Genomic DNA, 14,421 nt, shown 5'->3' with positions numbered 1-14,421 from the left:
TGTTTTATTACCTTCAGAAAAAGATTCTCTACCATTTCATAAGAAAAAATAGCAAATTTTTTTTTTTTAAATTCTTGGACACTGGCATGCACTTAGAAATTTGGCCTCTGGACCCTGAAAGGGTTAAAACTGTGAATAAAAGCAATATCTTCATATTCTAGTTAACCAGGTATGTTTCACCTGAACATATTGCTTTCCCAGACACATAACTGTGTTGTTACTTATATTCCCAGTTAGTCTCTCTTTCTGAAAAAATCTAAACCAAATATTTGTCACTGTATATACAGAAACTGTTGATGATAATACTGTAGCTATTACTGTGTGAATCTTAACTGTAATTTGCTTCCTCTTTGAATGCTTCATACTGTTGTGTTATTCATATATTGCAACACCTACAATATTAGCTGTACCTTCACACCATTTGAAAATATAAACAGGGATACATTGTAAATTAAGTAAGTGCATTGTCTTCTATTTAGCTTGCTGCCTTCATTTAATCTAATTTTAATTTAGCATATTTCTTTCCTGTTGATACCTTCCATTGTTAAAGCTACTCTGAATATTTAAATTTTTCATAGACTTTATAAACAAATTAGTACTTTTTCCACTGAAAGTTTTTAACTAATACTGGTGTAACTACATATTGGCAGGCATCATCAGACACCACACCACAGCGTGAGGCAGATTCTTCAGCACTAAGAAATGAGGTGAGAGTATGCCAGCAGGAGCGGGACTTCTTCAGACAACAATATGAGAATCTTAAAGCGAGCATTGCACAGCCTATGCCTCAGGTAAAACATCACAGAAATATCCACTTTTGAAATTCACATATAATTTATAGTATGTAACTTTATCCCTTTCTCCACATTTTGTACAATATATAACAGATCACTTTTGATTTTAATGATTTTTTTTTTTTAACATGTCGGCCGTCTCCCACCGAGGCAGGGTGACCCAAAAAAGAATGAAAAAACTTTCATCATCATTCAACACTTTCACCATCACTCATACATAATCATTGTCTTTGCAGAGGCACTCAGATACAACAATTTAGATGCCCCTTCAAACTGCCAATATCCCAAACCCCTCCTTTAAAGTGCAGGCATTATACTTCCCATTTCCAGGACTCAAGTCCAGCTAACTGGTTTCCCTGAATATTTTTTTTATTTTTATTATCACACTGGCCGATTCCCACCAAGGCAGGGTGGCCCGAAAAAGAAAAACTTTCACCATCATTCACTCCATCACTGTCTTGCCAGAAGGGTGCTTTACACTACAGTTTTTAAACTGCAACATTAACACCCCTCCTTCAGAGTGCAGGCACTGTACTTCCCATCTCCAGGACTCAAGTCCGGCCTGCCGGTTTCCCTGAACCCCTTCATAAATGTTACTTTGCTCACACTCCAACAGCACGTCAAGTATTAAAAACCATTCGTCTCCATTCACTCCTATCAAACACGCTCACGCACGCCTGCTGGAAGTCCAAGCCCCTCGCACACAAAACCTCCTTTACCCCCTCCCTCCAACCTTTCCTAGGCCGACCCCTACCCCGCCTTCCTTCCACTACAGACTGATACACTCTTGAAGTCATTTTGTTTCGCTCCATTCTCTCTACATGTCCGAACCACCTCAACAATCCTTCCTCAGCCCTCTGGACAACAGTTTTGGTAATCCCGCACCTCCTCCTAATTTCCAAACTACGAATTCTCTGCATTATATTCACACCACACATTGCCCTCAGACATGACATCTCCACTGCCTCCAGCCTTCTCCTCGCTGCAACATTCATCACCCATGCTTCACACCCATATAAGAGTGTTGGTAAAACTATACTCTCATACATTCCCCTCTTTGCCTCCAAGGACAAAGTTCTTTGTCTTCACAGACTCCTAAGTGCACCACTCACCCTTTTCCCCTCATCAATTCTATGATTCACCTCATCCTTCATAGACCCTGAATCCCTTCACAAAATATTACCCTGCTCACACTCCAACAGCTCATCAGGTCTCAAAAACCATTCGTCTCATTCATTCTTGCCTAACACACACATGCTTACTGGAAGTTCAAGCCCCTCACCCGCAAAACCTCTTTTACTCCCCTCCCTCCAACCTTTTCGAGGACAACCCCTACCCTGCCTTCCGTTCCCTACAGATTTAATAAATACACCTGACCTTTCAAAAAATTTTAATTTTCTCATTAGATTCTGTTCTTAACATTGTTTTGAATTTCAGACAGAAGAGGTGGATATCAGCAACGTATTGCGTGAGAGGGACATGTTGCAGCAAGAACGTGATTTCTTCCGTACCCAGTACAATGATATCTCTCGCAGGATAGCTCAGATCACAGCAACTACACCTTCTGTCTCACAGACTATTGTAAGTGTTCCCTTGTTTAACCTCATTTTCCATATTATCTTTGGTTTTGATTACTGTCAGTGGCCCACTCATGGAAAGGAAGACTAAAACCCTCCCCAGAGACAAATACTTTTTTTTTTTTTCAATTATTTGCTAATTTTCCCTGTATTATATTAACCAGTGACCACAAAAGCATGAGAGGCTAAGAAATTTCTTTTTGAGTTACCCTGCCTCGGTGGGAGACGGCCGACTTGTTAAAAAAAAAAAAATCATAAATCATGTTTTTAAAGATGATTTCTTTGACATTTTCTTTTCTGCAGTATTTTTTCCAGTTTCTATTTTTATTTTTTTGCCATATGCTGAGTCTGTGCCTTTTCTCCCATTCTTGTAAGTCTGCCACTGATTTTCACCCATTGCCCACCTCCTTCACTCCACCACTACTGCTTCTTCCCTACTGCTTCATTTGTCATACCAAAAGTCACTTCTCTGCTACCAGTGTCACCATTATCATCACAGTGGCTATCACTGGTCTTATCATCATAAGAGTCACTAACACTACAGTCATTGCATCACCATCATCACAGACTGCACTACTATTGTCATCATCACAAGAGCCACTTAACAAAATCTCCAATTCTATCATCACAGAATCTTTACTGATATGCCACCACTGTTACACTGTTGTTACTCTGCTATCAGTTCAATCAATTTTATACTCTATTATCAGACATGAAGTGTCTTGGTCACCATATGTTAAATTGTGAGTGCATGGCAGGGAGAGCATGTTTCCTGGCAGTGGCAGACAGTGTATGAAATGTTTCTTGTATTTTCTCTTTTTCACTGCCTATATTTTGCTCACATTTCCTGTCAGGTTTCCTCAGTAGCAACTAAAAATATCTAACCAAGACAGGACTTGCAACACTTGGCTTCAGTTGGATATATTCAGATTTGTAGGTGGTAAAAATGCATACCACAGAATGAGACCTTTATTAGCATGATGTTCCACCTACATGAGGCTTTTTGAAGTACCTATACTTCATCAAATATCAAGTACCCAATAGAACCTCATGTAGGTGGAACATTGTACTAAGAAAGGTACAATGCCTGCACTTTAAAGGAAGGGTTTGGGATATTAACAGTTTGGAGGGACATCTGAACTGTTGTATTTGAGTGCCTCTGCAAAGACAGTGATTATGTATGAGTGATGGTGAAAGTGTTGAATAATGAAAGTATTTTCTTTCTTTTTGGGTTACGCTGCCTCGGTGGGAAATGGGCGATGTGTTAAGGAAAAAAAAAATGTTTTTATCACTTGTTGGCTATGCCATACTTCAACCCAATATAATTTGTAGGTGATAAGAACAAGCTGCAAAGTAGTGTCATTAAAGTAAATAAATACTTTGGCTGTCTTTAGAAATAGATAAAATAAATATATGATTGAAAATAACTGAGTAGTATAGTATCTACCTAGCTTGGGCCAGAAGGCCTTTTACATTGCTTCTCTCTTCTTATGTTCTTAGATGAATAAAACTTTTTTTTTTTTTCAGAGACAGGAAATGGAAGCCCTAATGGCTGAGAAGCGAGGACTAAACATTACCAGAGCTGACCTTGAGGCTCAGGTGAGAGCTTGGTAAACTTATGTACAGTACTTTGTTGACATTTACTAATGTCAAATTGATCACAAATATTATTTTTCCTCATATAATTTATTGTCACAAAATTAAGTATGAATCAACTTAAGTGAAATAAATACTGTAGTCACAAAACATTCACAATATTACAAAGGTATTATGGTTAAATTTGTTGTACACATCGTTAGTTTAGTATCAGTTGATTTTTATTTCATTTATTGAACAGTATTTAGATAAGGCTAAAGAGGTTTTTGTGGCATTTATGGATTTGGAAAAGGCATGTGACAGGGTGGATAGGGGGGCAATGTGGCAGATGTTGAAGGTGTATGGTGTAGGAGGTAGGTTACTGAAAGCAGTGAAGAGTTTTTACGAGGACAGTGAGGCTCAAGTTAGAGTATGTAGGAAAGAGGGAAATTATTTCCCAGTAAAAGTAGGCATTAGACAAGGATGTGTGATGTCACCATGGTTGTTCAATATACAGTATTTATAGATGGGGTTATAAGAGAAGTAAATGCTCGAGTGTTGGCAAGAGGTATGGGGGTAAAAGATAAAGAATCTAACACAAAGTGGGAGTTGTCACAGTTGCTCATTGCTGATGACACTGCTTTTGGAAGATTCTGAAGAGAAGTTGCAGAGGTTGGTGGATGAATTTGGTAGGGTATGTAAAAGAAGAAAATTAAAAGTGAATATAGGAAAGAGTAAGGTGATGAGGATAACAAAAAGATTAGTTGATGAAAGATTGGATATCAGATTGGAGGAGGTGAATGTATTTAGGAGTGGACATGTCAGCAGACAGGTCTATGAAGGATGAGATGAATCATAGAATTGATGAGGGGAAAAGGGTGAGTGGTGCACTTAGGAGTCTGTGGAGACAAAGAACTTTGTCCTTGGAGGCAAAGAGGGGAATGTATGAGAGTATAGTTTTACCAACGCTCTTATATGGGTGTGAAGCATGGGTGATGAATGTTGCAACAAGGAGAAGGCTGGAGGCAGTGGAGATGTCATGTCTGAGGGCAACGCATGTTGTGAATATAATGAAGAGAATTTGTAGTTTGGAAATTAGGAGGAGGTGCGGGATTACCAAAACTATTATCCAGAGGGCTGAGGAGGGGTTGTTAATGGTGGTTCGAACATGTAGAGGGAATGGAATGAGACAGAATGACTTCGAGAGTGTATAAATCTGTAGTGGAGGGGAGGTGGGGTAGGAGTCGGCCTAGGAAAGGTTGGAGGGAGGGGGTAAAGGAGGTTTTGTGTGTGAGGGGCTTGGACTTCCAGCAAGCATGCGTGAGTATATTTGATAGGAGTGAATAGAGACAAATGGTTTTTAATACTTGATGTGCTGTTGGAGTGTGAGCAAGGTAACATTCACGAAGGGGTTCAGGGAAACCGGCAGGCCGGACTTGAGTCCTGGAGATGGGAAGTACAGTGTCTGCACACTGAAGGAGGGGTCTTAATGTTGCAGTTTTATAACTGTAGTGTAAAGCACTCATCTGGCAAGACAGTGATGGAGTGAATGATAATGCAAGTTTTTCTTTTTCGGGCCACACTGCCTTGGTGGGAATCGGCCAATGGGTTAATAATAAAAAAAAATAATTATTGACTTTTTGTGAATGAGTTTTTTTGTTATTTCTAGTTAAAATATTATATATTTTTCTGTGTGTAATACTAGCTGTATATTAATTTTGAAGAGCTTGTTGCTAGTTTAGATGTGGGAGTTTTGAAGTTGGTAAATCAATATCAAAACCTCTGGTATTTATTAAATAATAATATTTATATATATCTTCTTCTTTCAACAAACCGGCCATATCCCACCGAGGCAGGGTGGCCCAAAAAGAATAACGAAAGTTTCTCTTCTTAAATTTAGTAATTTATACAGGAGAAAGGGTCACTAGCCCCTTGCTCCCAGCATTTTAGTCGCCTCTTACAACACGAATCGGTTACGGAGGAAGAATTTTGTTCCACTTCCCCATGGAGATAAGAGGAAATAAACAAGAACAAGAACTAGAAAGAAAATAGAAGAAACCCCAGAGGGGTACTCACTCACCTAATTGTGGTTGCAGGGGTGTGTGTATATAATTGCTTGTACATGTATGTGTAGTGTGACCTAAGTGTAAGTAGAATTAGCAAGACACACCTGAAATCTTGCATGTTTATGAGACACAAAAGACACCAGCAATCCTACCATCATGTAAAACAATTACAGGCTTTCGTTTTATACTCACCTGGCAGGACGGTAGCACCTCTCTGGGCGGTTGCTGTCTACCAACCCATTACCTATAATTTATATATATATATATACAGTGGACCCCCGCCTTACGATATTAATCCGTTTCTGAGAGCTCATCATAAGCCAAAATTATCGTAAGGCGAATTAATTTTCCCCATAAGAAATACTGGAAATCAAATTAATCCATGCAAGACACCTCAAAGTATGAAAAAAAAAAATTTTTACCACATGAAATATTAATTTTAATACACACAAACTGAAGAAGACATGCACAATTACTACTCTACCAAGAATAGAATACATGACACTTACCTTTATTGATGATCTGGTGATGATTGATGGGATGGGAGGAGGGGAGAATGTGGAAGTTGTTATTGTTTAGAAGGGGAATCCCCTTCCATTAGGACTTGAGGTATCAAGTCCTTTTCCGGGGTTACTTCCCTTCTTCTTTTAATGCCACTAGGACCAGCTTGAGAGTCACTGGACGTCTGTCGCACAACAAATCTGTCCATAGAGGTCTGTACCTCCCATTCCTTTAAGACTTTCCTAAAATGGGCCATAACAGTGTCATTGTAATAGTCACCAGCACAGCTTGCAGTAGCTGTGTCAGGGTGATTTTCATCTGCAAAGATTTGCAGTTCAACCCACTTTACACACATTTCCTTAAACTTTGAAGTAGGCAACTTCTTCAATTTCTCTCTCCCCTCCTCTGAAGCAGTTTCCTCAGGTGTGGCCTCTTGCTGTAAAGATGATCTTGCAGCTCTTCAGTGGTTAGTTCTTCATTGTCCTCCTCCACCAACTCTTCCACATCTTCCCCACTAACCTCCAACCCCATGGACTTTCCCAATGCCACAATAGATTCCACAACTGGCATAGGCTCTTGAGGGTTAGCCCCCAAACACTTCAAAATCCCTTTCTTCTACACATTGTGGCCACAGTTTCTTCCAAGCAGAGTTCAAGGTCCTCTTAGTCACTCCCAAGCCTTACCTATAAGGTTTACACAACTGAGGATGCTAAAGTGATCTTTCCACAACTCTCTTAGAGTCACTCGAGTGTCTGAGGTCACTTCAAAGCACGTTTGAAACATAGCTTTTGTGTAGAGTTTTTTGAAGTTTGAAATGACCTGCTGGTCCATGGGCTGCAGGAGAGGAGTGGTATTAGGAGGCAAAAACTTGACCTTAATGAAGCTCATGTCCCTAGAAAGTCACTCTGCCAAGTCTGAAGGATGACCAGGAGCATTGTCTAATACCAGGAGGCACTTAAGGCCCAATTTCTTTTCCATTAGATAATTTTTCACAGTGGGGGCAAATGCATGGTGTAACCAGTCATAGAAAAGGTCCCTAGTGACCCATGCCTTACTGTTTGCCCTCCACATCACACACAAATTAGCCTTGACGACATTGTTTTGCCTGAACGCTCTGGGAGTTTCAGAGTGATACACCAATAAAGGCTTCACTTTGCAATCACCACTAGCATTAGCACACATCAGAAGAGTAAGCCTGTCTTTCATAGGCTTATGTCCTGGGAGTGCCTTTTCCTCCTGAGTAACATAGGTCCTACTTGGCATTTTCTTCCAAAATAGGCCTATTTCGTCGCAATTAAACACTTGTTCAGGTTGCAATTCTTCACTGTCTATGTAACCCTTGAATTCCTTCACATATTTTTCAGCCGCTTTTTGGTCCGAACTGGCAGCCTCACCATGCCTTATCACACTATGTATGCCACTACAATTCTTAAATCTCTCAAACCAACCTTTGCTGGCCTTAAATTCACTCACATCACCATTAGTTGCAGGCATTTTTCTAATTAAATCCTCATGCAACTTCCTAGCCTTTTCACATATGATCGCTTGAGAGATGCTATCTCCTGCTATCTGTTTTTCCTTTATCCACACCAATAACAGTCTCTCAACATCTATCACTTGCGATCTCTGTTTCAAAAACAAACTTGCACCTTTTGCAAGAACAGCTTCCTTGATTGCCGTTTTGTTGGCCACGATAGTAGAGATGGTTGATTGGGGTTTGGTATACAACCTGGCCAGCTCCGAGACACACACTCCACTTTCGTACTTAGCAATTAACTCTTTCTTCATTTCCATAGTAATTTTCACCCTTTTTTCCGCAGGGTTGGCACTAAAAGCTTTCTTGGGGCCCATGGTGACTTATTTTGCAGCTACAATCACTAAAAATGCTGTGATAATATGAACTGTACTGAATGTATGCATGGATGCGACCGCACTGGCTGGCTTGTAAACACTGGCATGCACGGGGCAGCTGAGGCCATGCGTGCGACGCGTCCCGGACAAATTGCTTGAGGCGAGGCAAAATTTTTGCATTAAAATGTATCATATGGCGGATTTAACGTAACGCGATGCCATCGTAAGGCGGGGGTCCACTGTATGTATATTTTTTTTCAACAAACCGGCCATATCCCATCAAGGCAGGGTGACCCAAAAAGAAAAATGAAAGTTTCTCTTTTTGAATTCAGTAATTTATACAAGAGAAGGGGTTACTAGCCCCTTGCCCCCAGCATTTTAGTCGCCTCTTACAACACACATGGCTTACGGAGGAAGAATTCTGTTCCACTTCCCCATGGAGATAAGAGGAAATAAACAAAAACAAGAACTAGAAAGAAAATAGAAGAAAACCCAGAGGGGTGTGTATATATATGCTTGTACATGTATGTGTAGTGTGACCTAAGTGTAAGTAAAAGTAGCATGACGTACCTGAAGTCTTGCATGTTTATGAGACAGAAAAAAGGACACCAGCAATCCTACCATTATGTGAAGCAATTACAGGTTTTCGTTTTACACTTGCTTGGCAGGACGGTAGTACCTCCCTGGGCGGTTGCTGTTTACCAACCTACTACCTAGGATTTATATATATATATATATATATATATATATATATATATATATATATATATATATTTATATATATATATATATATATATATATATATATATATATATATATATATATATATATATATATATATATATATATATATATATATATATATATATATTTTTTTTTTTTTTTTTTTTTTTTTTTTCCAACAAGTTGGTCGTCTCCCACCGAGGCAGGGTGACCCAAAAAAGAAAGAAAATCCCCAAAAAGAAAATACTTTCATCATCATTCAACACTTTCACCACACTCACACATTATCACTGCTTTTGCAGAGGTGCTCAGAATACAACAGTTTAGAAGCATATATGTATAAAGATACACAACATATCCCTCCAAACTGCCAATATCCCAAACCCCTCCTTTAAAGTGCAGGCATTGTACTTCCCATTTCCAGGACTCAAGTCCGACTATAAGAAAATAACCGGTTTCCCTGAATTTTTTTTTTTTTTTTTTTTTTTTCAACAAGTCGGCCGTCTCCCACCGAGGCAGGGTGACCCAAAAAAAAAGAAAGAAAGAAAGAAAGAAAGAAAATCCCCAAAAAGAAAATACTTTCATCATCATTCAACACTTTCACCACACTCACACATTATCACTGCTTTTGCAGAGGTGCTCAGAATACAACAGTTTAGAAGCATATATGTATAGAGATACACAACATATCCCTCCAAACTGCCAATATCCCAAACCCCTCCTTTAAAGTGCAGGCATTGTACTTCCCATTTCCAGGACTCAAGTCCGACTATATGAAAATAACCGGTTTCCCTGAATCCCTTCACTAAATATTACCCTGCTCACACTCCAACAGATCGTCAGGTCCCAAGTATCATTCGTCTCCATTCACTCCTATCTAACACGCTCACGCACGCTTGCTGGAAGTCCAAGCCCCTCACCTACAAAACCTCCTTTACCCCCTCTTTCCAACCCTTTCGAGGACGACCCCTACCCCTCTTTCCTTCCCCTATAGATTTATATGCTTTCCATGTCATTCTACTTTGATCCATTCTCTCTAAATGACCAAACCACCTCAACAACCCCTCTTCTGCCCTCTGACTAATGCTTTTATTAACTCCACACCTTCTCCTAATTTCCACACTCCGAATTTTCTGCATAATATTTACACCACACATTGCCCTTAGACAGGACATCTCCACTGCCTCCAACCGTCTCCTCGCTGCTGCATTTACCACCTAAGCTTCACATCCATATAAGAGTGTTGGTACTACTATACTTTCATACATTCCCTTCTTTGCCTCCATAGATAACGTTTTTTGACTCCACATATACCTCAACGCACCACTCACCTTTTTTCCCTCATCAATTCTATGATTAACCTCATCCTTCATAAATCCATCCGCCGACACGTCAACTCCCAAGTATCTGAAAATATTCACTTCTTCCATACTCCTCCTCCCCAATTTGATATCCAATTTTTCTTTATCTAAATCATTTGATACCCTCATCACCTTACTCTTTTCTATGTTCACTTTCAACTTTCTACCTTTACACACATTCTCAAACTCATCCACTAACCTTTGTAATTTTTCTTTAGAATCTCCCATAAGCACAGTATCATCAGCAAAAAGTAACTGTGTCAATTCCCATTTTGAATTTGATTCCCCATAATTTAATCCCACCCCTCTCCCGAACACCCTAGCATTTACTTCTTTTACAACCCCATCTATAAATATATTAAACAACCATGGTGACATTACACATCCCTGTCTAAGACCTACTTTTACCGGGAAGTATTCTCCCTCTCTTCTACACACCCTAACCTGAGCCTCACTAATCTCATAAAAGCTCTTTACAGCATTTAGTAACTTACCACCTATTCCATATACTTGCAACATCTGCCACATTGCTCCTCTATCCACTCTATCATATGCCTTTTCTAAATCCATAAATGCAATAAAAACTTCCCTACCTTTATCTAAATACTGTTCACATATATGCTTCAATGTAAACACTTGATCTACACATCCCCTACCCACTCTGAAGCCTCCTTGCTCGTCCGAAATTCTACATTCTGTCTTACCTCTAATTCTTTCAATTATAACCCTACCGTATACTTTTCCTGGTATACTCAGTAAACTTATTCCTCTATAATTTTTACAATCTCTTTTGTCCCCTTTCCCTTTATATAAAGGGACTATACATGCTCTCCGCCAATCCCTAGGTACCTTCCCCTCTTTCATACATTTATTAAACAAAAGTACCAACCACTCCAACACTATATCCCCCCCTGCTTTTAACAGGAGAGTTATTAAATGGAGAGTTAGAGGTATTGGGAAGATGGAAGGAATATTTTGAGGAATTGTTAAATGTTGATGAAGATAGGGAAGCTGTGATTTCGTGTATAGGGCAAGGAGGAATAACATCTTGTAGGAGTGAGGAAGAGCCAGTTGTGAGTGTGGGGGAAGTTCGTGAGGCAGTAGGTAAAATGAAAGGGGGTAAGGCAGCCGGGATTGATGGGATAAAGATAGAAATGTTAAAAGCAGGTGGGGATATAGTTTTGGAGTGGTTGGTGCAATTATTTAATAAGTGTATGGAAGAGGGTAAGGTACCTAGGGATTGGCAGAGAGCATGCATAGTTCCTTTGTATAAAGGCAAAGGGGATAAAAGAGAGTGCAAAAATTATAGGGGGATAAGTCTGTTGAGTGTACCTGGTAAAGTGTATGGTAGAGTTATAATTGAAAGAATTAAGAGTAAGATGGAGAATAGGATAGCAGATGAACAAGGAGGCTTTAGGAAAGGTAGGGGGTGTGTGGACCAGGTGTTTACAGTGAAACATATAAGTGAACAGTATTTAGATAAGGCTAAAGAGGTCTTTGTGGCATTTATGGATTTGGAAAAGGCGTATGACAGGGTGGATAGGGGGGCAATGTGGCAGATGTTGCAAGTGTATGGTGTAGGAGGTAGGTTACTGAAAGCAGTGAAGAGTTTTTACGAGGATAGTGAGGCTCAAGTTAGAGTATGTAGGAAAGAGGGAAATTTTTTCCCAGTAAAAGTAGGCCTTAGACAAGGATGCGTGATGTCACCGTGGTTGTTTAATATATTTATAGATGGGGTTGTAAGAGAAGTAAATGCGAGGGTCTTGGCAAGAGGCGTGGAGTTAAAAGATAAAGAATCACACACAAAGTGGGAGTTGTCACAGCTGCTCTTTGCTGATGACACTGTGCTCTTGGGAGATTCTGAAGAGAAGTTGCAGAGATTGGTGGATGAATTTGGTAGGGTGTGCAAAAGAAGAAAATTAAAGGTGAATACAGGAAAGAGTAAGGTTATGAGGATAACAAAAAGATTAGGTGATGAAAGATTGAATATCAGATTGGAGGGAGAGAGTATGGAGGAGGTGAACGTATTCAGATATTTGGGAGTGGACGTGTCAGCGGATGGGTCTATGAAAGATGAGGTGAATCATAGAATTGATGAGGGAAAAAGAGTGAGTGGTGCACTTAGGAGTCTGTGGAGACAAAGAACTTTGTCCTTGGAGGCAAAGAGGGGAATGTATGAGAGTATAGTTTTACCAACGCTCTTAGATGGGTGTGAAGCGTGGGTGATGAATGTTGCAGCGAGGAGAAGGCTGGAGGCAGTGGAGATGTCATGTCTGAGGGCAATGTGTGGTGTGAATATAATGCAGAGAATTCGTAGTTTGGAAGTTAGGAGGAGGTGCGGGATTACCAAAACTGTTGTCCAGAGGGCTGAGGAAGGGTTGTTGAGGTGGTTCGGACATGTAGAGAGAATGGAGCGAAACAGAATGACTTCAAGAGTGTATCAGTCTGTAGTGGAAGGAAGGCGGGGTAGGGGTCGGCCTAGGAAGGGTTGGAGGGAGGGGGTAAAGGAGGTTTTGTGTGCGAGGGGCTTGGACTTCCAGCAGGCATGCGTGAGCGTGTTTGATAGGAGTGAATGGAGACAAATGGTTTTTAATACTTGACGTGCTGTTGGAGTGTGAGCAAAGTAACATTTATGAAGGGATTCAGGGAAACCGGCAGGCCGGACTTGAGTCCTGGAGATGGGAAGTACAGTGCCTGCACTCTGAAGGAGGGGTGTTAATGTTGCAGTTTAAAAACTGTAGTGTAAAGCACCCTTCTGGCAAGACAGTGATGGAGTGAATGATGGTGAAAGTTTTTCTTTTTCGGGCCACCCTGCCTTGGTGGGAATCGGCCGGTGTGATAATAAAATAAAAAAATATATAATATATATATTATATATATATATATATATATATATATATATATATATATATATATATATATATATATATATATAATATATATATATATATATTTTTTATGAGGATAGTGAGGCTTAGGTTAGGGTGTGTAGAAGAGAGGGAAAATACTTCCCGGTAAAAGTAGGTCTTAGACAGGGATGTGTAATGTCACCATGGTTGTTTAATATATTTATAGATGGGGTTGTAAAAGAAGTAAATGCTAGGGTGTTCGGGAGAGGGGTGGGGTTAAATTATGGGGAATCAAATTCAAAATGGGAATTGACACAGTTACTTTTTGCTGATGGTACTGTGATTATGGGAGATTCTAAAGAAAAATCGCAAAGGTTAGTGGATGAGTTTGAGTGTGTGTGTAAAGGTAGAAAGCTGAAAGTGAACATAGAAAAGAGTAAGGTGATGAGGGTATCAAATGATTTAGATAAAGAAAAATTGGATATCAAATTGGGGAGGAGGAGTATGGAAGAAGTGAATGTTTTCAGATACTTGGGAGTTGACGTGTCGGCGGATGGATTTATGAAGGATGAGGTTAATCATAGAATTGATGAGGGAAAAAAGGTGAGTGGTGCGTTGAGGTATATGTGGAGTCAAAAAACGTTATCTATGGAGGCAAAGAAGGGAATGTATGAAAGTATAGTAGTACCAACACTCTTATGTGGATGTGAAGCTTGGGTGGTAAATGCAGCAGCGAGGAGACGGTTGGAAGCAGTGGAGATGTCCTGTCTAAGGGCAATGTGTGGTGTAAATATTATGCATAAAATTCGGAGTGTGGAAATTAGGAGAAGGTGTGGAGTTAATAAAAGCATTAGTCAGAGGGCAGAAGAGGGGTTCTTGAGGTGGTTTGGTCATTTAGAGAGAATGGATCAAAGTAGAATGACATGGAAAGCATATAAATCTATAGGGGAAGGAAGGAGGGGTAGGGGTCGTCCTCGAAAGGGTTGGAAAGAGGGGGTAAAGGAGGTTTTGTGGGCGAGGGGCTTGGACTTCCAGCAAGCGTGCATGAGCGTGTTAGATAGGAGTGAATGGAGACGAATGATACTTGGGACCTGACGATCTGTTGGAGTGTGAGTAGGGTAAT

General features: G+C 40.0%; 1 protein-coding gene across 5 annotated transcripts in view; it reads left to right on the top strand.

The window, feature by feature from the left end:
• The window catches only part of LOC128698719 (centrosomal protein of 135 kDa), a 385,751-nt gene that overhangs the window by 142,853 nt on the left and 228,477 nt on the right, over window positions 1–14,421 (top strand). For all 5 annotated transcript variants that reach the window (XM_070097740.1, XM_070097743.1, XM_070097744.1 and 2 more), the window contains 3 exons: window positions 651–791; window positions 2,232–2,375; window positions 3,899–3,970. In XM_070097740.1, coding sequence (XP_069953841.1) covers window positions 651–791; window positions 2,232–2,375; window positions 3,899–3,970 — 357 coding nt within the window. The remainder of the gene's footprint in view (window positions 1–650; window positions 792–2,231; window positions 2,376–3,898; window positions 3,971–14,421) is intronic.

The sequence above is a fragment of the Cherax quadricarinatus genome, chromosome 59 (genome assembly GCF_038502225.1).
Source record: "Cherax quadricarinatus isolate ZL_2023a chromosome 59, ASM3850222v1, whole genome shotgun sequence".
Classification (NCBI taxonomy): domain Eukaryota; kingdom Metazoa; phylum Arthropoda; class Malacostraca; order Decapoda; family Parastacidae; genus Cherax; species Cherax quadricarinatus.
The sequence above is the reverse complement of the archived record's forward strand: the minus strand, read 5'-3'. Positions and strand labels throughout refer to the sequence as shown.